Here is a 15464-nt window from a genome sequence, read left to right on the forward strand (position 1 = left end):
GACGGTAAACTACATGAACAATGTAAATACATACATAGACCATTTTTCCTTGACCTCTTTTTACAGGTGAAAAAAACAAAGTACCGGTAGTGAGTACAGACACGTGAGCGTTTTCTTTCAAATGACAGTAGGCAGGGCCAAAGCCTTTTGTTTTGATTCAAGAACGGAGTGGACCATACAAAATTATTGTTTAAAATCATTCACTAAGGTCTACAAACACGTCCATACACAGAGTTTAACATACTCATAATCAAGTAAAAAACAAACACACTGCTCCACATGATAATAAACGTTGACAGGATGATACAAAGTTTAGTCCCCCGCCCCACCCCCCCGCTTGTTCAGTAATGGTTCAGTCCGCTTTTTAAACTTGACTCTGAAATACAGTGTGCTCATAACAAGGAAGGAATCAGGGAATACCGTCTGTCATCTTCATATATAGCAGAGTAAAACCTATTCCGGGTTGTACTGAAGTCTGTTGACATCAGGTAAGTGTTAAAATCATATCTTTATAATATTAGTCAATGTGTCCAGAATTTTCTCATTCTATTGCATAGGCCACTGTAGCAGGCAACACTCTAGCCCTGTGGTGATAATAAAGGTTACTAATCATTTTGTGATGGTAAGTAAAATCAAAATTATGAGCAGGTTCAACTTTCTTCTTTCTTTTTTTAAATGAAAATGTTAAATAATGATAGCCTACTCCTTGAATAGGTCTATCGGCTCTTGCCTCCATTTGGGAGTGTGGCATTACATTCTACAATTTTAAAACAAATTCTTGTATTGTTCTGTTTAAAAAAAAAAAAACAACAACACTCGATCTATAGCCTGTTGGTAATTATTTTAAATTGTCTGTTTAAAAATATTTATTCTTTCATTTATCATCTATTTATATGGTGACTTTTTAAGAGTAATTTTATTTTTTTGTATAGACCTCATGCATTTTTGTATGATAGGCTGTTGCTATAATGCCAAACAGAAGAGATGGCTCTGAGGACTCCACAGGGGACCTACCACCTCTACAGAAACTTGATTCTCCAACAGGTAGTCTATCATTGGTTGTATTACCATATATCATTATTAATAGTTTGGCTATCTGGTTCATTAGCACTGTGGCACTTTTAATTTTGCATTGTTGTGTGTTATGTCTCAGGGAGCCCACCAAGCTCCTCATTATCCCGACTGATTGAGCTGGAAAACTGCGTGTCCAACCTGAGCCTCGCACATGAAATAGTGGTGAACAGAGACTTCAGTTTCAAACCTAATAGCCCTTCCACCAACAGGCAAGAAATTAAAAAGCCCTTTCCTTAAGTGGCTGCGGCTATTTGCACTCTAATTAAGTAGTTGTGAGAGATGGTAACGGTCTTTTCCTCTGCAGTTTGGAAGGAAAAGTGACTGAAATAGTTCACAGGGCTTTTTGGGACTGTTTGCAGCAACAGCTCAACAGTGAACCACCAGACTACAGCCATGCCATGGTACTGCTTCAAGAGATCAAGACGGTAAGCAAAGCAAGTGCCAGGTACAAAGGACATTAAGCTAGAGAGCATTACTATACATTTAAATAAATGTTAAAGAGCAATATAGAGATTCTAGAAACGAGAGAAGAGTAACAGATCTTCCCTGATCATTTTATAGTACTACATTTTCAAAAACTAAAGACGTGAGAGTGAAGAGCTGAAAGATGTATTAATAATATATAATATTGTCTGAATATTGCTATTGAAAAAGAAGAGATATTCTTATATATAATTATAGCTAAACTGCAGTTTTAAGTCTGAAGGGTTGAAGCCATTATATTATATTGTCATAAGAAATCTATAGTAAAACTGCACTAATATCATACTTTATCATTTATACAGCATTACAGACAAAATCCATTAATCCACTAATCTATCCACATAGTACTAGTACTAGTATTAGCCTACACGTAAGTAACTTTCTCTCTTCCACTTCCAGTTGCTTGAATCTCTGCTGCTGCCGGGCCACGTGAGGCTGAGAACAGAGCTGAGCGAGGTGCTGGACATGGAGCTGATCAAACAGGAGGTGAGTCAGGGAGCACTGGACTTGAACAGACTCGCAGCATACGTCATCAACACGATGGGCTCCCTGTGTGCTCCTGTGAGAGACCAAGAGATCAGGGCACTACACCACCTACAGGAACCTGTGGAGCTCTTCAGGTGGGTCTTTTTATAGAATGGGTTGCATTCCTGTGACATCACAACATACCAGAATCCCTATGATTTAGCATTGAACTGGAGGACAGGTCAAGGTTCTATGGTGGAATTTGCTGTTTAACTGTCAGATAATTGCAAATTTGTTAGTATTTTTGTAATTATTGGCCTTATCCACATGAAAAAAAATATGACACATAGTTCAATGTTTTCTCTGTCACTATAAATAAATAAAAGTAATATAGCTTCACATGGTGGTGCCATTACTGGGTTTCTTCCAAAAACAGTGAGTCTCACATAGAGTTATATCCATGGGACAGTTGCCATAGCAATGAACCGAATCTAAAATGAAATGTCCTATCTTTTGAAGCTTTGAAAGCTGAAATCCATGAATAGTATTCCGCCCTCCATCTGAAATTATGAAATCATCAAATTTAATATGGTGAACACAACCTATTCTATCTATACTGAATAACACTGTTAACAGTTATTGTAAGATGAGAATTTGGTGATGTATTTCAGATCCTTTTCTCATAGGGGCATTTTCCACATGTTGGGGCTCATGAAGATCGACATGGTGAACTTCACTGTCCAGACATTGAGGCCTCACTTGATGCAGCAGGCAGTTCAGTACGAGAGAGCCAAGTTTAAACAGATTCTGGACAAGGATCCTGGTGAGGAGGGGTTAAGGGTTTAAAAGCAAGCTTCTAGATTTTAATTACCACACGGCGTGATGCAGAGGGACCCTATAAGGAGGAGGCTAGTTGGCTCAGATATTACCTAAGGACAGCTGAGTAATCACAGTTATTGGCAATGGGACAGGGAGCTTGTGCTGACAAAGCAATATTATTCAGGCTATTGGTCTCTCCTTAAAACAATATTGGAAGCTCATTGATTTATTTAATTAATTTTCTTGATTACGTCTTATGTGGCATTATATTTATGGCTCTAAAATAGAGTTTCATGTCTTCATCTCCAAAAATCTATAATGTACAGCAGCATGACAATTCAGGCTCCTTACAATAAATCTAAATTCTTTCTTAATTAAAATCTAATTTATAGACCAACATTTTTTTTTTTTTTTTTTATGTTTGTCTAATGACCATTCAGTTAATTGATAATCATTTTTTTATATTATAAAATAGTATTATATTATATTATATTATATTATATTATAATATATATATATATATATATATATATATATATATATATATATATATATATATATATATATATATATATATATATATATATATATATATATATATATATATATAAAATTGAGTCTAAGTTTAATTTCATGAAGATGGTTAAGTATTCATGAGTTTCAGCTTCCTGTAATATGCATATATTTTAAGGACTTTTCCTCTTCATTCTGAAACCCATGGCTAGCTGAATGGTGATCAGTTAGACATGAATACATGAATGGAACTGAACTATTGTTTGGTCATGTTAATAATTGTAAAGAATCATAATATAAGATTTCCTAACAATTATAACACAAAAATATATATTGTGACATTCCTATAGTTTGAAGTAATAGTGTGAATGCTCCCTTTTCTCGCAGCCTCTCTGGATAACACTGTGGCTTGGCTCTGCACGGCTGTATCAGAGGAGATGTCGTCTGTCAGAGATGGTCCTGTCAGCGCCATGTCCGTCCTGAACAGAGCCTACATGCATTTGCTGCGCTGGAGCTCACTGGACCAGAAATATCCCGAGGTCAGCCGCACATTACATCATCATCTCTCATTTGAATAATGTTTTATTGATAATGAGGGAATATTCAGTCTCTCTACACACTGCTCCTCACCCCACTGCTTGTTGATGCATGAGGAAACACATCAGAGCTCTTGTAATATAGAAAATCCAGCATTTTAAATGTATAAGACAGATTGTGCTGATCTTGCCATAGTTTCATAATAGTTTCTTGGAGTAGCTTGCATTCACGTTGTAGAATCTGATGATGTCATAATTTCACATGGAAAGCAGGGGGTAAATAAATATATGGATGAGGCAAGGTTTTTGAATGAAATAACCAAACTGAAAGTCCACAAATGTTTAACCATTGCTTGTAAGAGATTGTGTCCACAAATTAGCAATATTAAACGTATGCCTTAAAAGCCCTTTCAACTGACAGTGATTGAATATTACCACCACTTATTGAAGCTGTTTGTGCCACAGAGGATGAGGTTCAGAAATAACCATAAACCAGATCAAAACATTTACATAATGAGTTAAAGACTGGTCCTGCCTTTACTCACCCCATATTTAAATATGGGCAGTTTAAAATTCTGTGATGTCAAATGAATTAATCCTATAAAACTTTGATACATGTCCTGCCCCCACAGACTGTGCTGATGGACCGGGTCCGGCTGGATTCTCTGGGGGAGCAGGTCCGGAGTCTGGTTCTAGACGCGTCAGTGCTGTTGGTGACCCATGCTCAGTGCGGAGGGGCTGTGTGGTCTCTGCCAGGGTTTGTAGGTAAACTCAAGCAGTCCATCACTGCCCTGCTAGAAGGCAGTCACAGCAGGTAAGAAGGGAGCATGGTGATGTATGTACTCGCTGTCACCGGGAACAGGTATTGTAAGAGAGGAATACCAATGGAGGTGACAGGAGGCTACTAGCTTGTCAAAAGGGATTCTGCTAACCTCATTCTTTCTGTTTAAGAGAAGCCCTGCCATGATTAGTGGACAAATGTAGAACAGCAACTTTGGGTATTCAAAGCATGCTCGTGTGCTTGTCACTATTATTGGCAGGGAAGGCTCCCTCTTTCCCTTTGTAATATATTAATACTGCATTAACAAAATTATTAACTATTTGCCTAAATAAATTAATTTGTATTTTTTTGTTATTTGTAATTATTAAGAAATCTCTGAAGAATGAAACGTGACACTTTTTTTGTTGTTAATTGTTCTATTTTGAAATGCTATAGTGAGGCTGACCTTAGGGGGGCACTGCTGAGAGTTGCTGAAAAAGTGGTGCAGCAGGTGAATGAAGCTCGATGTAGCCAAGAAAACACGTCACTTCCACAAGAGATCCAAGAGATCCTCAAAGGACAAATAGAAGAGCTGTGGAGGGATGATAACCCTGTCCGCATTCTCATAGGTGAGACAGTTAGAAAAAATATATATATATTTCTCTTAAAGTACATTATCAACAAACAATAACCAGAATAAGATATATGTCCAGATGTTTTTTTCATGATGGCAGAGTGAATTAAATGAAACAAAATATTTTTTTTATTATTATTATTTCAAATATAAGGGCATATTCCAGTAACCACGGGCCCTAGATGGTATACACGCAATGGTAGTCGCAATAAAGCATTCCATTTGTCAAGAAAAAAAAAAAGTTAGGTTAGGATAAGTTGCTGCTGAACTTGAGTGCTGACTTCTTGTCTTTCTGGATATATCTGGATAATGTAGGAGAGAGGGTACAGGGCTTCCTTCAGGCCATGCTGCAGGGGGGCCCTCCTAAAAAGAGTCCAGAACTGGCCTCCCCCCTCAGGCTGCTCAGTGCTGACTTGGCCGAGTTGGGAAGGGCCTTTGGGCAAATTGTCCACTTCAACCGCTCCGTGTTTGGGCCCTTCTATGCACCCATACTTAGAAGAGCACTGATCCCATCAGAAGAGCCTAAGACCGCAGACGACCACCGCTGAGAAGAGGGTGACCAGGAGAACTGCAATTTAAAATGTCAGGGCTTTGGATAATGCAATATGAGGCACAGCCGTATCAAAAACTGCCTGTATGAACTCTATAATAGTTTTTATACTTCTATACATACCTATAAAAACATGTTTATTAAAATAATATATAAAATAATGCAATTACATTTACAATATATATACCGTATTTTCCGGACTATAAGTCGCACTTTTTTGCATAGTTTGGCCGGGGATGCGACTTATACTCAGATGTGACTTATAGGTGAAATTATTAAAATATATAATTTCATCTTTGTTATTGTCACACTGACAACCACGCAAGGGCACTCTAAGCTTGTGTGCCAAAATGACAGCCACGCAGAAACGGAAGCGGCGCTTCCTCTACTTCCAGAGTTGATAGAGTTCAGAAGCTACACCGAGGATGAAGAATTCAATGGATTTAGTAATTTGGAGTGAGATCGAGAGTAAGCTTATCTGACTAACTGTTAATATCTTACGTTAACATACCAGACACTTATTCAGTTCATTGTCTATGCTTCATGTAGCTGAATAAATATACCAGTTAATTTGTTACATTAGCGTGCTGCACTGCTATTCAGCCTGTTGTTTTATTGTTATTATTATAAATTGCCTTTAAAGATCAAATGTCTGTTCTTGATCTCAGATTTTGTAAAATAAATTTCCCCAAAAAATTCAACTTATAGTCCAGTGCAACTTATATATGTTATTTTTCTTCATTACTATACATTTTTTCACTGATGCGTCTTATACTCCGGAGTGACATATAGTCTGGAAAATACGGTGTGTGTGTGTGTGTGTATATATATATATGTATATATATATATATATGTATGTATATATATGTATGTATATATATATGTATGTATATATATATATATATGTATGTATATATATATATATGTATGTATATATATATGTATGTGTATATATATATGTATGTGTGTATATATATATATGTATGTGTATATATATATGTATGTGTATATATATATATATATATATATATATGTATATTAGTGTGGTGAGGGTGTTCATGGTGTAAGTCACTGCTTTGTTTTTTAGCTTCTGTATTGTTAATCTTTTTTTTTACTGTAAACTACATCAAATAAATTGATAATTATTTTGTAAATGATAATATGATATTCCTTTAATTGTAGCTTTTCATGTATTGAGAAAAATTCAAGATGAATACAAGTGCTGCTGATAAGTCATAGATCAGTATCAGTCAAAAGTCATAACATTAATATTTTCCTTCAAAATGAAATGCATACATTACAATGATTCATTACATACAGTTAAACTGTTAAACATTCATTGTGATCATCAGTGGTTAATGAAAAGCCAAAATTGAGAACTTTAAATTATATTTATTTAATATTATAGTATTAGTAAATAAATATTCATCCTTTGCGTTGTGGGTGACTGATAAATATCCCAACAGTGCATTTGAGGTTCACCCTCATCACAATAAAACAAAAATAATGGTAATAGTAAAGGTCCCCCCCCCCCCATTCAAAAAAGGTGGGTATTCTGAAATGTTGGCATATTTCAGTTAACCACCATTTTACAAACCAGATAAATCAGACATTGGATCCTTAGTCATTGTATTATTTAATTTAATTATTATAATATTGCTTTGAAATTTTAAACATCACATTTTTTTCATTGACAAACCATACTCTGTCCACAAACATGGGCAAAGCATTATATGCTGGTACAGTTTTTTCTCTACATTTTCAAACATTTTCTCCAGAATAATTTCCACAGGAAGTATCTTCAATAGACCTGAATCAATAGAAATGGTCTACAGTAGTCTAAACATACAGTACCTACAATGACAGGATTGGGCAGTCACCATGAGGTCAGGAAACAGCCTGGGCCTCCAAGGCTAACCTTCTCGAGACAGGAGTGATACAGAGGTCCTGTGGGCCCGTGGTACAGTTTACATTTGTCTGTGGGGGGGTTTATATCATGGGACAGGGGTCTACATAGTGCGCTCTAAATGTCAGAGTAGTGCTAGTTGGCCCTGCTGTTGCATAAAGCTTACCTCTCTTTTTCTCTCTATCTGTTTCCACTGCTTTTCCTACTATTTCAACACACGCAAACACACTCACATCGGCTGCTCCCCTTCAACTCACAGCTTGGTATCCGGAAACTTGAACGCTGGGGTGAGCTACACAAGGAGAACATGAATGTTAAAAGACCGGTACATGCACAGCCCATATCATGCCACCAAAACTTACTTTAAATAGCTGCTCATTAAAATGTAATGCTTGTACTTAATGCATTCAAACTAGAGCAGGTTGAGTGTCTTTGTAACATACAAAATGGAAGAACATTTGTGACAAATGAGAAATGACAACTATGGAGACATGAGAGTATGAAATGTGTATAAAGAACTAAAGGTAAAACAAAGAAATCACATGGAAAAGACACTGCCACAGTACATACAGAGACTGCTCAGGCCAAGTGCATCAAAGGATACAAAACACAAAAACAGCGCCAACATGCATCATCCGCTGAAGCTAACAGTTAACAAAGTGGCAATGAGACAGCCACAGTACCACACAGACCGATACATCTGGGGTCCAACACACAAACAAGGACAGTGGCCGGTGATGTAACAGTAAGAGTCCAAACTCCCATGAGGACAGACAAACAGCATACAGCACGCACAGTAGGTAGTGCACAGAGCGGACAGCCCACAGTCATGTGTCAACCCCGCAACACGCATCTTCAAATCACAGTGCAGAAGGAGAAGTCTGAGCGGCGCCACATTCGCAGCATAGCAAACCCATTTGCATCAATATGGCACCAGCGCTACATTAAGTGGTCTCTTTAATACAGTAGTTTGAAATCCCTTCACTCGTGTTTAGTTTCAAGTGACACAGTTTGCATGTATTGTACCTCATTTAAAACTTAAATGAAACAGTGAGGGATTATAAGACGCTTGGCCCATCACTACTGAAGAATAAAAGGGAAAAGTAGCGCATATATATGGGTTAAATTACAAACTGTGTAATCAGTGTTAAAATAAACAACATCTCATGATTTTATTGAGCATAAACAACAGAAATATGAGATTACAGGTCTTTTATAGACTTCACTATGTTTGTCAAATAGTGTCACTATTTAAAAAATAGTGACACAATAGTGTCACTATTTAAAAAATAAAATAAAACGGAGAGCTAGTGATGCTATCATTAATAAAAAATAGTTGGCCTTTGTCAATGCCCACTTTTGCTACAGACAGAAGCGTAACCTTGCACAAATACAATACGGAAAATGGAAAAATAGATTTTTATCTTAAATGATAGAAATGGTGAATTGTGTTAAGATTTCATGAAGCTACAACAAACCTTATCAACAACTTCAGCCCACCACTATCTACAAATGTAATTCCCTATCAGATCCCTCATTTTAGTCCTTCAAAACTTATTAGCTTAGCTCAACATATAATCAAAGATAATCACAAAATGTACTTAATTACAAGAATAACCCATTTGCACCACGAGAGAGGGACAGTGCCTTTAATAAGCACAGTGTGTTTTTAACTGATTTGGGAGTGCTCAATGCTACTGTGAATGTTGAGACATTGGGCAGTATGAGGCTGGAACAGACTCTAGTCAGGGTAAAACTGTACCACCATAAAAACAATCACCACCAGCCTTGGCATTATAACACCAGGAATGTTATGGTCCTGGTCCTTTGGAGGAGTAGGGGCGTGCAGTCAGTTGTTGGCTGGGTCAGGGTCGATGGGATATTTGTTGGTTATAGATAAACAAAAGAGATGTAAGGCTGTAGTCCTTGGTTAAGTGCAGGGAGTTCACCCCTGTGTGTGTAATGTGTGAAAGTTAAGTTCTTGGTTCAATAGAGTTCAGACATCAGTGATAGACTCAATCATCTCATTGTGTTACAATAATTATGGTACAAATACGTAGAAAAAGGTTGTTTGCTGCATGTTGCTGTTTGTCTTTTCATTGATTAAAAGTCCATTTTGCATCCCATGCAAGCATAGCAGCCTCCTCATTGTGCCTCACAGTGGTAGATGCCTGGTAAGACAGGACAGGCTACAGATGGAGAAAAAGACAAGTTTTAACTGTGTTGAGGTAAAATATTAAATAATAAATAATAGTAAAATAAAGGCTAACAACAATGCATAACAAGCTAGGGCTATCATAGTTTTGTATGAATTTAAATAAAACAGTATTCAAATGTATTAATTAACATGCATTTTAAATTAAATTATAAACTTAATAAAGTATTGTAGATGAAATAAACAAAATAATGCCAACTTTGGGAGCTATTAGGGTTTGGAGGCAGACGTAAGTAGTCAGGAGCAGGAGGAGGAGGAGAAAGAGGCAGTTTGGTTGCGAGAGCAGAGCCACTGTAAAATGCGATCAGTCCGGAATCATCCGTCTCAGGACTCCACCATTGGCTGCAGCAGCGACAGCCTGGGGAGCTGCCAGGACTGCACTGGGACACAGGAGAGGAGCAGCGTGTCTTTTCAAGGGGAACAAGTGGGTTCATTTGGGTTGCTGGGCAGGGCAAGAGGGTGTGGGAGTCGACAGCCCTGAGGGATGCTATACCATCACAGTGAGAAGGCACGGGCTTGTCTGTCACGGGCGTGTGAGTGGTTCATAGGGACATAACCGGGGGAGGGGAGAGGCGGCCTCAGAAAATTGTGGTCTCGTACTTGGTGCTGACTGGTCGCCTGTGGCTGTCCCGCTGGTCCAGGAGCCAGGAGTTGCTTCCAAGGGAGTGCATATCAGGGTCCAACTCCAGAGGGTCCATCTGCCGGGGGAGGGGGGGAGGGGGCGAGAGGAGGACGTGAGACGGGCGCCAGCGGGGGTCTTTGTGCACCACTGACAAGTCCTGGTCACACACGTGCATGTGGATTAGAGGTACAGAGGCCAGTGATCAGGTTATAATCACACACACTGGGCTCATTCCACAACATGGAAGATGGCACACTGCAAATGCACTTCCTGAAACCAGGCTAGAGCCAAATCTACAGCGAATGAACTGATTATTTTAAAATGCAACATGCGCTACACCAGTGGCTTAGATAGACATGAAGGGTATTAGGACCAGAAGCGTCAACTCGCATACCTGCATACTGTATGCTTATTATGCTCTTACGCTGGATGTAAATTTTGAACATTCAAAGTAAGCATTTGAAATCCTTGGTTATGGTTTTCAGCATTTTGAAAAAAAAACAGCAAATACGCTTCAACCATCATATTTATGGTTATCCCTGACACAATAAAGCCAACAGTACTCGCAAGAAAACTTAAAATCCCATATTTAGCATGTCTGTTTCAAAGTATAGCATGTTTTAACAGTTAAATTGTAATATGACAGATGAATGTGCAATGTGAAAAAAGGGATGATAAAAACATTTGTGTTTGAATTATAGGAGTCCAAATTAAGGCATAGAATGTGTACTACAAGGAAATCAAGTTGTGGCAAGAATGGAGTGAAAGCAGATGAAAAGTACAGGGTTAAAAAGAGGCAAGGAAAGAGAAGGACCTGGACTGCAGGGCTAACAGAGTGCAACGGGAGGAAGGAGGGGCGGTGGGTAGTACATGTGTGACAGTGACAGCAGCGGCATTCGAGCTGAGGGGCACCCTGGGAGGCAGGCACCAAGAAGACAAGAACAAAGACATGTTAAAACAGACAGTAGAGAGAAACCGCAATTCAAATGTGAACTAACCCTAAGGCAAGAGAGGCTTTCAGTTAAAGCAACACAAGTTTGTTTTCCTGAATATTTTGCATAGGTCATGTAGGTCCAGTTAGTGTTGTAAAGATAAAGTTTACAGAAAAAAAAAAAAATAGTGTGTGAACAATCTGCATGTATTATTACATGATCATGGTAGTCCAAATGGCAGTTATTATGTATACATAATTTTCATGAGTTTGTTTTAAGCTGTATTATGTAACTTAGTCTCCATGGAGATGTTTGCCTGGAATGTTCCATGGCATAGTATTAACTTTACCTATAACCATGGTTGGCGACAAGCAGAGAGGTGAGCCTGTTCACCTAGCAAATTTTCTCTGATATTTTGCTTTAAAACCCCTGTTTAGGTATAATGTGTGGATGAGGCATTAACATCTCCATAGTGACAGGTGGCAGACCTCCACCAGGACACTGTGTATCTTTAAGCCAGTGCTTCACTAGAGACAATTATTTTAGGATAAACATAGTGTTGCTTTAAAACATTACAGTGATAGCACAAATTACAGCTGGGCATATTCTTTCTCTTTGAAGAAACTTGTGGAGAGGATTATGTTGAAAAGCTGACCTCCTTATCTAAAACGTATAAACTAGCTTGTCTCATTATGCCACTGGGTGATTACATCATATATAAAGTGTGCAAGCAGGCAGTAAAATGTGATTTGTGAAAGTGCACGAGCATTCAGCTGCGGTGTGCGGGCCGAGGCTAGCTCAGGTGACTGTTCGTCAAACATCTTGAGAAGTCAATGCATCATCATGTGGCTCAGGCTACTACAATATGTGAAGGCAATCTCAATAATAAAGATGTGATTAGATCCAACCAGAAGCTTCCTGGTCTCTAGAAATACCTCAGGGGAAGGATGTAGTGAAAAAATAAATATAAAACTGCTCATTCATCATTTCTGTAGAGCCAAGAAAATGTATATTTGCAGCTGCTCTGTGTGACTCAAAGAGGTTGAGAGTAAGCTGAACCAGCTAAGCACTAATGATTCATCACTTTTACATCGCAGACAGCTGTAAGTAGGTGGCCCAGTGGGTATTTAGTGGCAAGAAAAAGTTGGTCAGGAGGTCTGTGTAACATTTTTCTGTGCTATATTCATTGCTATTTTCACTTCTTACGTCTTCCTGAATGGTCTTAACTTCAGGTTGTTACTCACTGCTGATCTGCGGATATTGCTCCAGGACTGGGAGATGGGGCGACTGGTTTTAGCTTCAACGACCTCCGGATTCTGGGCTGACACCTGGGCGTAATGTCTGGCTCTGGACTGCATGGCCACCTGATAGGCCACCTCAAAGGCTTGTCCCAGCGTTAAGATGATCTCATATGTCTGAGTCTGGCAAAAGAATAGAACACATGTTGATCTACATTATTATTTGTTTAAAAAAAAAAAAAAAAAAGATACATGTTGATCTACATTATTATTTGTTTATTTGGTTGGGACCTCACATGTTAATGCACATACATGAGGTACATGCTGTAAATATGGCAAATTACAGGTATGAGCTATATTAGATTTGTTGTCCTGCATTCGCTGTCACAAACACACTCTCATTCAGACACCTGTGCATTTTAACACTGAAGGCAAGGTGGGTGCACCACCCAAGGACACAACAACAGTAAGCACTAGAGCCACTGCTGCCCCACTGTTGTACCAAGTATTTCCAGTGGTCTCCCATCCAAGTAATAACCAGCTCCAACCCTGCTTAGCTTGCTAGATCAGATCAGATTGGATCATTCTCAAGGCGTCAAGTAAATCATTATAATATAATATAATATAATGATATAAATATATAAATAATATCAATAAATCATAATACATAAATAAACTCAGTCAAATGTACATATTGCATTTTCCTTCCATAAAAGCCTTGATAATGAATGTTTTGAGCCATCTTATCTCAAAGGAAACTGAATAATCATGATAATCCATCTTAAACACGCACTGAATAAATCCTTCACACAAGAATGAAAATTGTCATTGACCTTTAACGCATATGAGATTCAAATGACATCTGCATGATTTGAGCATGTGGAGGGAAATGTCACATAGCAGGATCAGAGCTTAAATCAAGCAATGCGGAAAGTCAATCAAGGAAATCTTGTCCACAGGATACTACATGCTGCTTTCCTGTGGGATACCTGACATCCCACTTTCCCTTTATAAATGTCTAATGATCACTCTACAGAAAGGCTCTTTATATAATTTCAGTTAGAATCAGAACACATTTAAAGTGAAAAAACATAAAATGCCACTCACCACTTCAACAGTGCTGAAGACATGGCACAAGTGGTGACCACTTTTCGGATCCTTGGTAATGTAAGCAAATGTGCACAGGTCATCTGGGTCTTGTGCAGCACAAGAAATGTTCCTGATCTCATGTTCCGCAATTATGGTCTAAACACAAGAAGAGGTTAAATGATGTAGGAAGAGGACATGAAAAAGTCAATTACATTTTTGGAGGGTGGCTAGATCAATAGATATGTGTACCTTTGAAGCTGCATCAATGAACTTGACACCTCTATATGTAATAGATAATATGACGACTGGACCCTTTCTTGAATCCTTTGATTTCTAAAATCACCATATTTCAAAAAGTCAAAGCCATGTTCTATAGCATGATTTACCTGACCATTTCTGAACCTACCCTAATTTTAGCACAGGCATCTTGTGTGGACTCAATCCCTCGTAGATCCCTGATTATCAATGACCCTAAATACTAAATGATTCAGACAAACCCATGTTATTTGATAAAACATGATTTGTATTGTAACTACAGATAATAAATAAAATATAAAAGAACATACAGTGGCCTCATATCCACAGGAGTCCAAGATGAGTTTTTCAGGTTGGTGATGCCATGCGGACACTGTGGCATAGGTAGCAGAATGGCTTGTGGGTCGAAGGTTAAAGCGATCTTTATGTCTTTCACTATGCCTTTCCTATACAAAGACAAAACATGACACAAATTCAGTTTCTCATTGAACACATCACGGCAAGATGTGGCTTGACTGGGAGAAGGCTCACCACAGATCTTGGTCTCTCACTGTATGACCGCAGAGACGCACTACAGTCCTGGTCGAAGCCCCTCCTGCGGCGATCGGACTCAGTCAAAGGAAGGAGCATGTCCATGGAGCGACTGGTGTAGGGGTCCAGCTGTCCCAGGGGAGTGTTACCCTGGGACAGCAGGTCATGGAACTGCACACATAAACACACAGAGAGGAGAGCAGAATGAGATGTTTTGTGGCAAAGATTTCCTGATCTACAGCCAAGTTTATTCCCCCACAAAAGATCATCTTCCATAGACAGTCTCAATTCTCTTTTTTTGGCTTTTTAATCTGCTCGGGAAAACGGTTCTGAACCAAATTATACTGAAGAATCTCATTCCAAAAGTAGATACAGATGAAAGAAATAAATATATTTTCACAAAATCCCATTGACATGGAATTAGCTTTTAGTGTGCGTTTCGACTCCACCTCTGTCTCACTTTTTATAGCAATTCAAGAGCATCTGATAAAGTGTAAAAAGCAAAGCATCGGCCCATTAAACTCTTTTTCTACTGCCATTATTACACAGTTGTAACATTTTTCTGTGCTATTTTCACTACCACACATATCAATAGAAACTTTCAGGTATAGATTTATGTCAGATGTCCATCCTATCTCAAACCATAGTCCTTTTTAGGTCTACCCCTTGTGGAAGGATTATGTCATGGTTACATAATCATAACCATGACAGGCTCAGAATATGCATCAAGCTTTATGTGCACTGAAGCTATATAAGATTATAAAGATCTAACTATATAATTAAACTTTTATTTTAAACCCTCGAAGAATTCCTAGTAAAATGATTTTTCAGTCAGACTATAT

The 15464-nt window shown here is 38.3% G+C and overlaps 2 protein-coding genes across 6 annotated transcripts in view; one reads left to right on the forward strand and one right to left on the reverse strand.

The window, feature by feature from the left end:
• The first annotated feature begins 408 nt into the window (after window positions 1–408).
• Window positions 409–5869, forward strand: LOC117371308 (T-complex protein 11-like protein 1). Its single transcript, XM_033966959.2, has 10 exons — window positions 409–488; window positions 957–1044; window positions 1154–1283; window positions 1379–1499; window positions 1957–2177; window positions 2709–2845; window positions 3742–3893; window positions 4523–4704; window positions 5107–5279; window positions 5600–5869. The coding sequence occupies exons 2-10, from the start codon at window positions 969–971 to the stop codon at window positions 5830–5832; spliced, it is 1425 nt and encodes a 474-aa protein (XP_033822850.1). The 5' UTR covers window positions 409–488; window positions 957–968; the 3' UTR covers window positions 5833–5869.
• A 1501-nt stretch (window positions 5870–7370) lies between these two features.
• Window positions 7371–15464, reverse strand: part of anks1ab (ankyrin repeat and sterile alpha motif domain containing 1Ab) — a 33780-nt gene continuing 25686 nt past the window's right edge. For 2 of the 5 annotated variants that reach the window (XM_055221870.1, XM_055221872.1), the window contains 8 exons: window positions 14623–14793; window positions 14403–14537; window positions 14243–14314; window positions 14086–14169; window positions 13855–13992; window positions 12754–12930; window positions 11392–11490; window positions 7371–8032 (listed from right to left, as the gene is read on the reverse strand). In XM_055221870.1, coding sequence (XP_055077845.1) covers window positions 7994–8032; window positions 11392–11490; window positions 12754–12930; window positions 13855–13992; window positions 14086–14169; window positions 14243–14314; window positions 14403–14537; window positions 14623–14793 — 915 coding nt within the window. In that variant the 3' untranslated portion in view covers window positions 7371–7993. Of the gene's footprint in view, window positions 8033–9363; window positions 9930–10154; window positions 10654–11391; window positions 11491–12753; window positions 12931–13854; window positions 13993–14085; window positions 14170–14242; window positions 14315–14402; window positions 14538–14622; window positions 14794–15464 lie in introns of those variants that run through there. The other 3 variants (XM_033966397.2, XR_008648697.1, XM_033966399.2) reach the window with 3 other exon arrangements.

The sequence above is a fragment of the Periophthalmus magnuspinnatus genome, chromosome 5, assembly GCF_009829125.3.
Source record: "Periophthalmus magnuspinnatus isolate fPerMag1 chromosome 5, fPerMag1.2.pri, whole genome shotgun sequence".
Lineage (NCBI taxonomy): Eukaryota > Metazoa > Chordata > Actinopteri > Gobiiformes > Gobiidae > Periophthalmus > Periophthalmus magnuspinnatus.

Coding starts and splice junctions, on each gene's coding strand:
- LOC117371308 (XM_033966959.2), top strand. CDS start 969: ATGCCAAACAGAAGAGATGGCTCTGAGGACTCCACAGGGGACCTACCA. Junction 3,894..4,522: donor TGGACCAGAAATATCCCGAG/GTCAGCCGCACA, acceptor CTGCCCCCACAG/ACTGTGCTGATGGACCGGGT. Junction 5,280..5,599: donor CCCTGTCCGCATTCTCATAG/GTGAGACAGTTA, acceptor TGGATAATGTAG/GAGAGAGGGTACAGGGCTTC.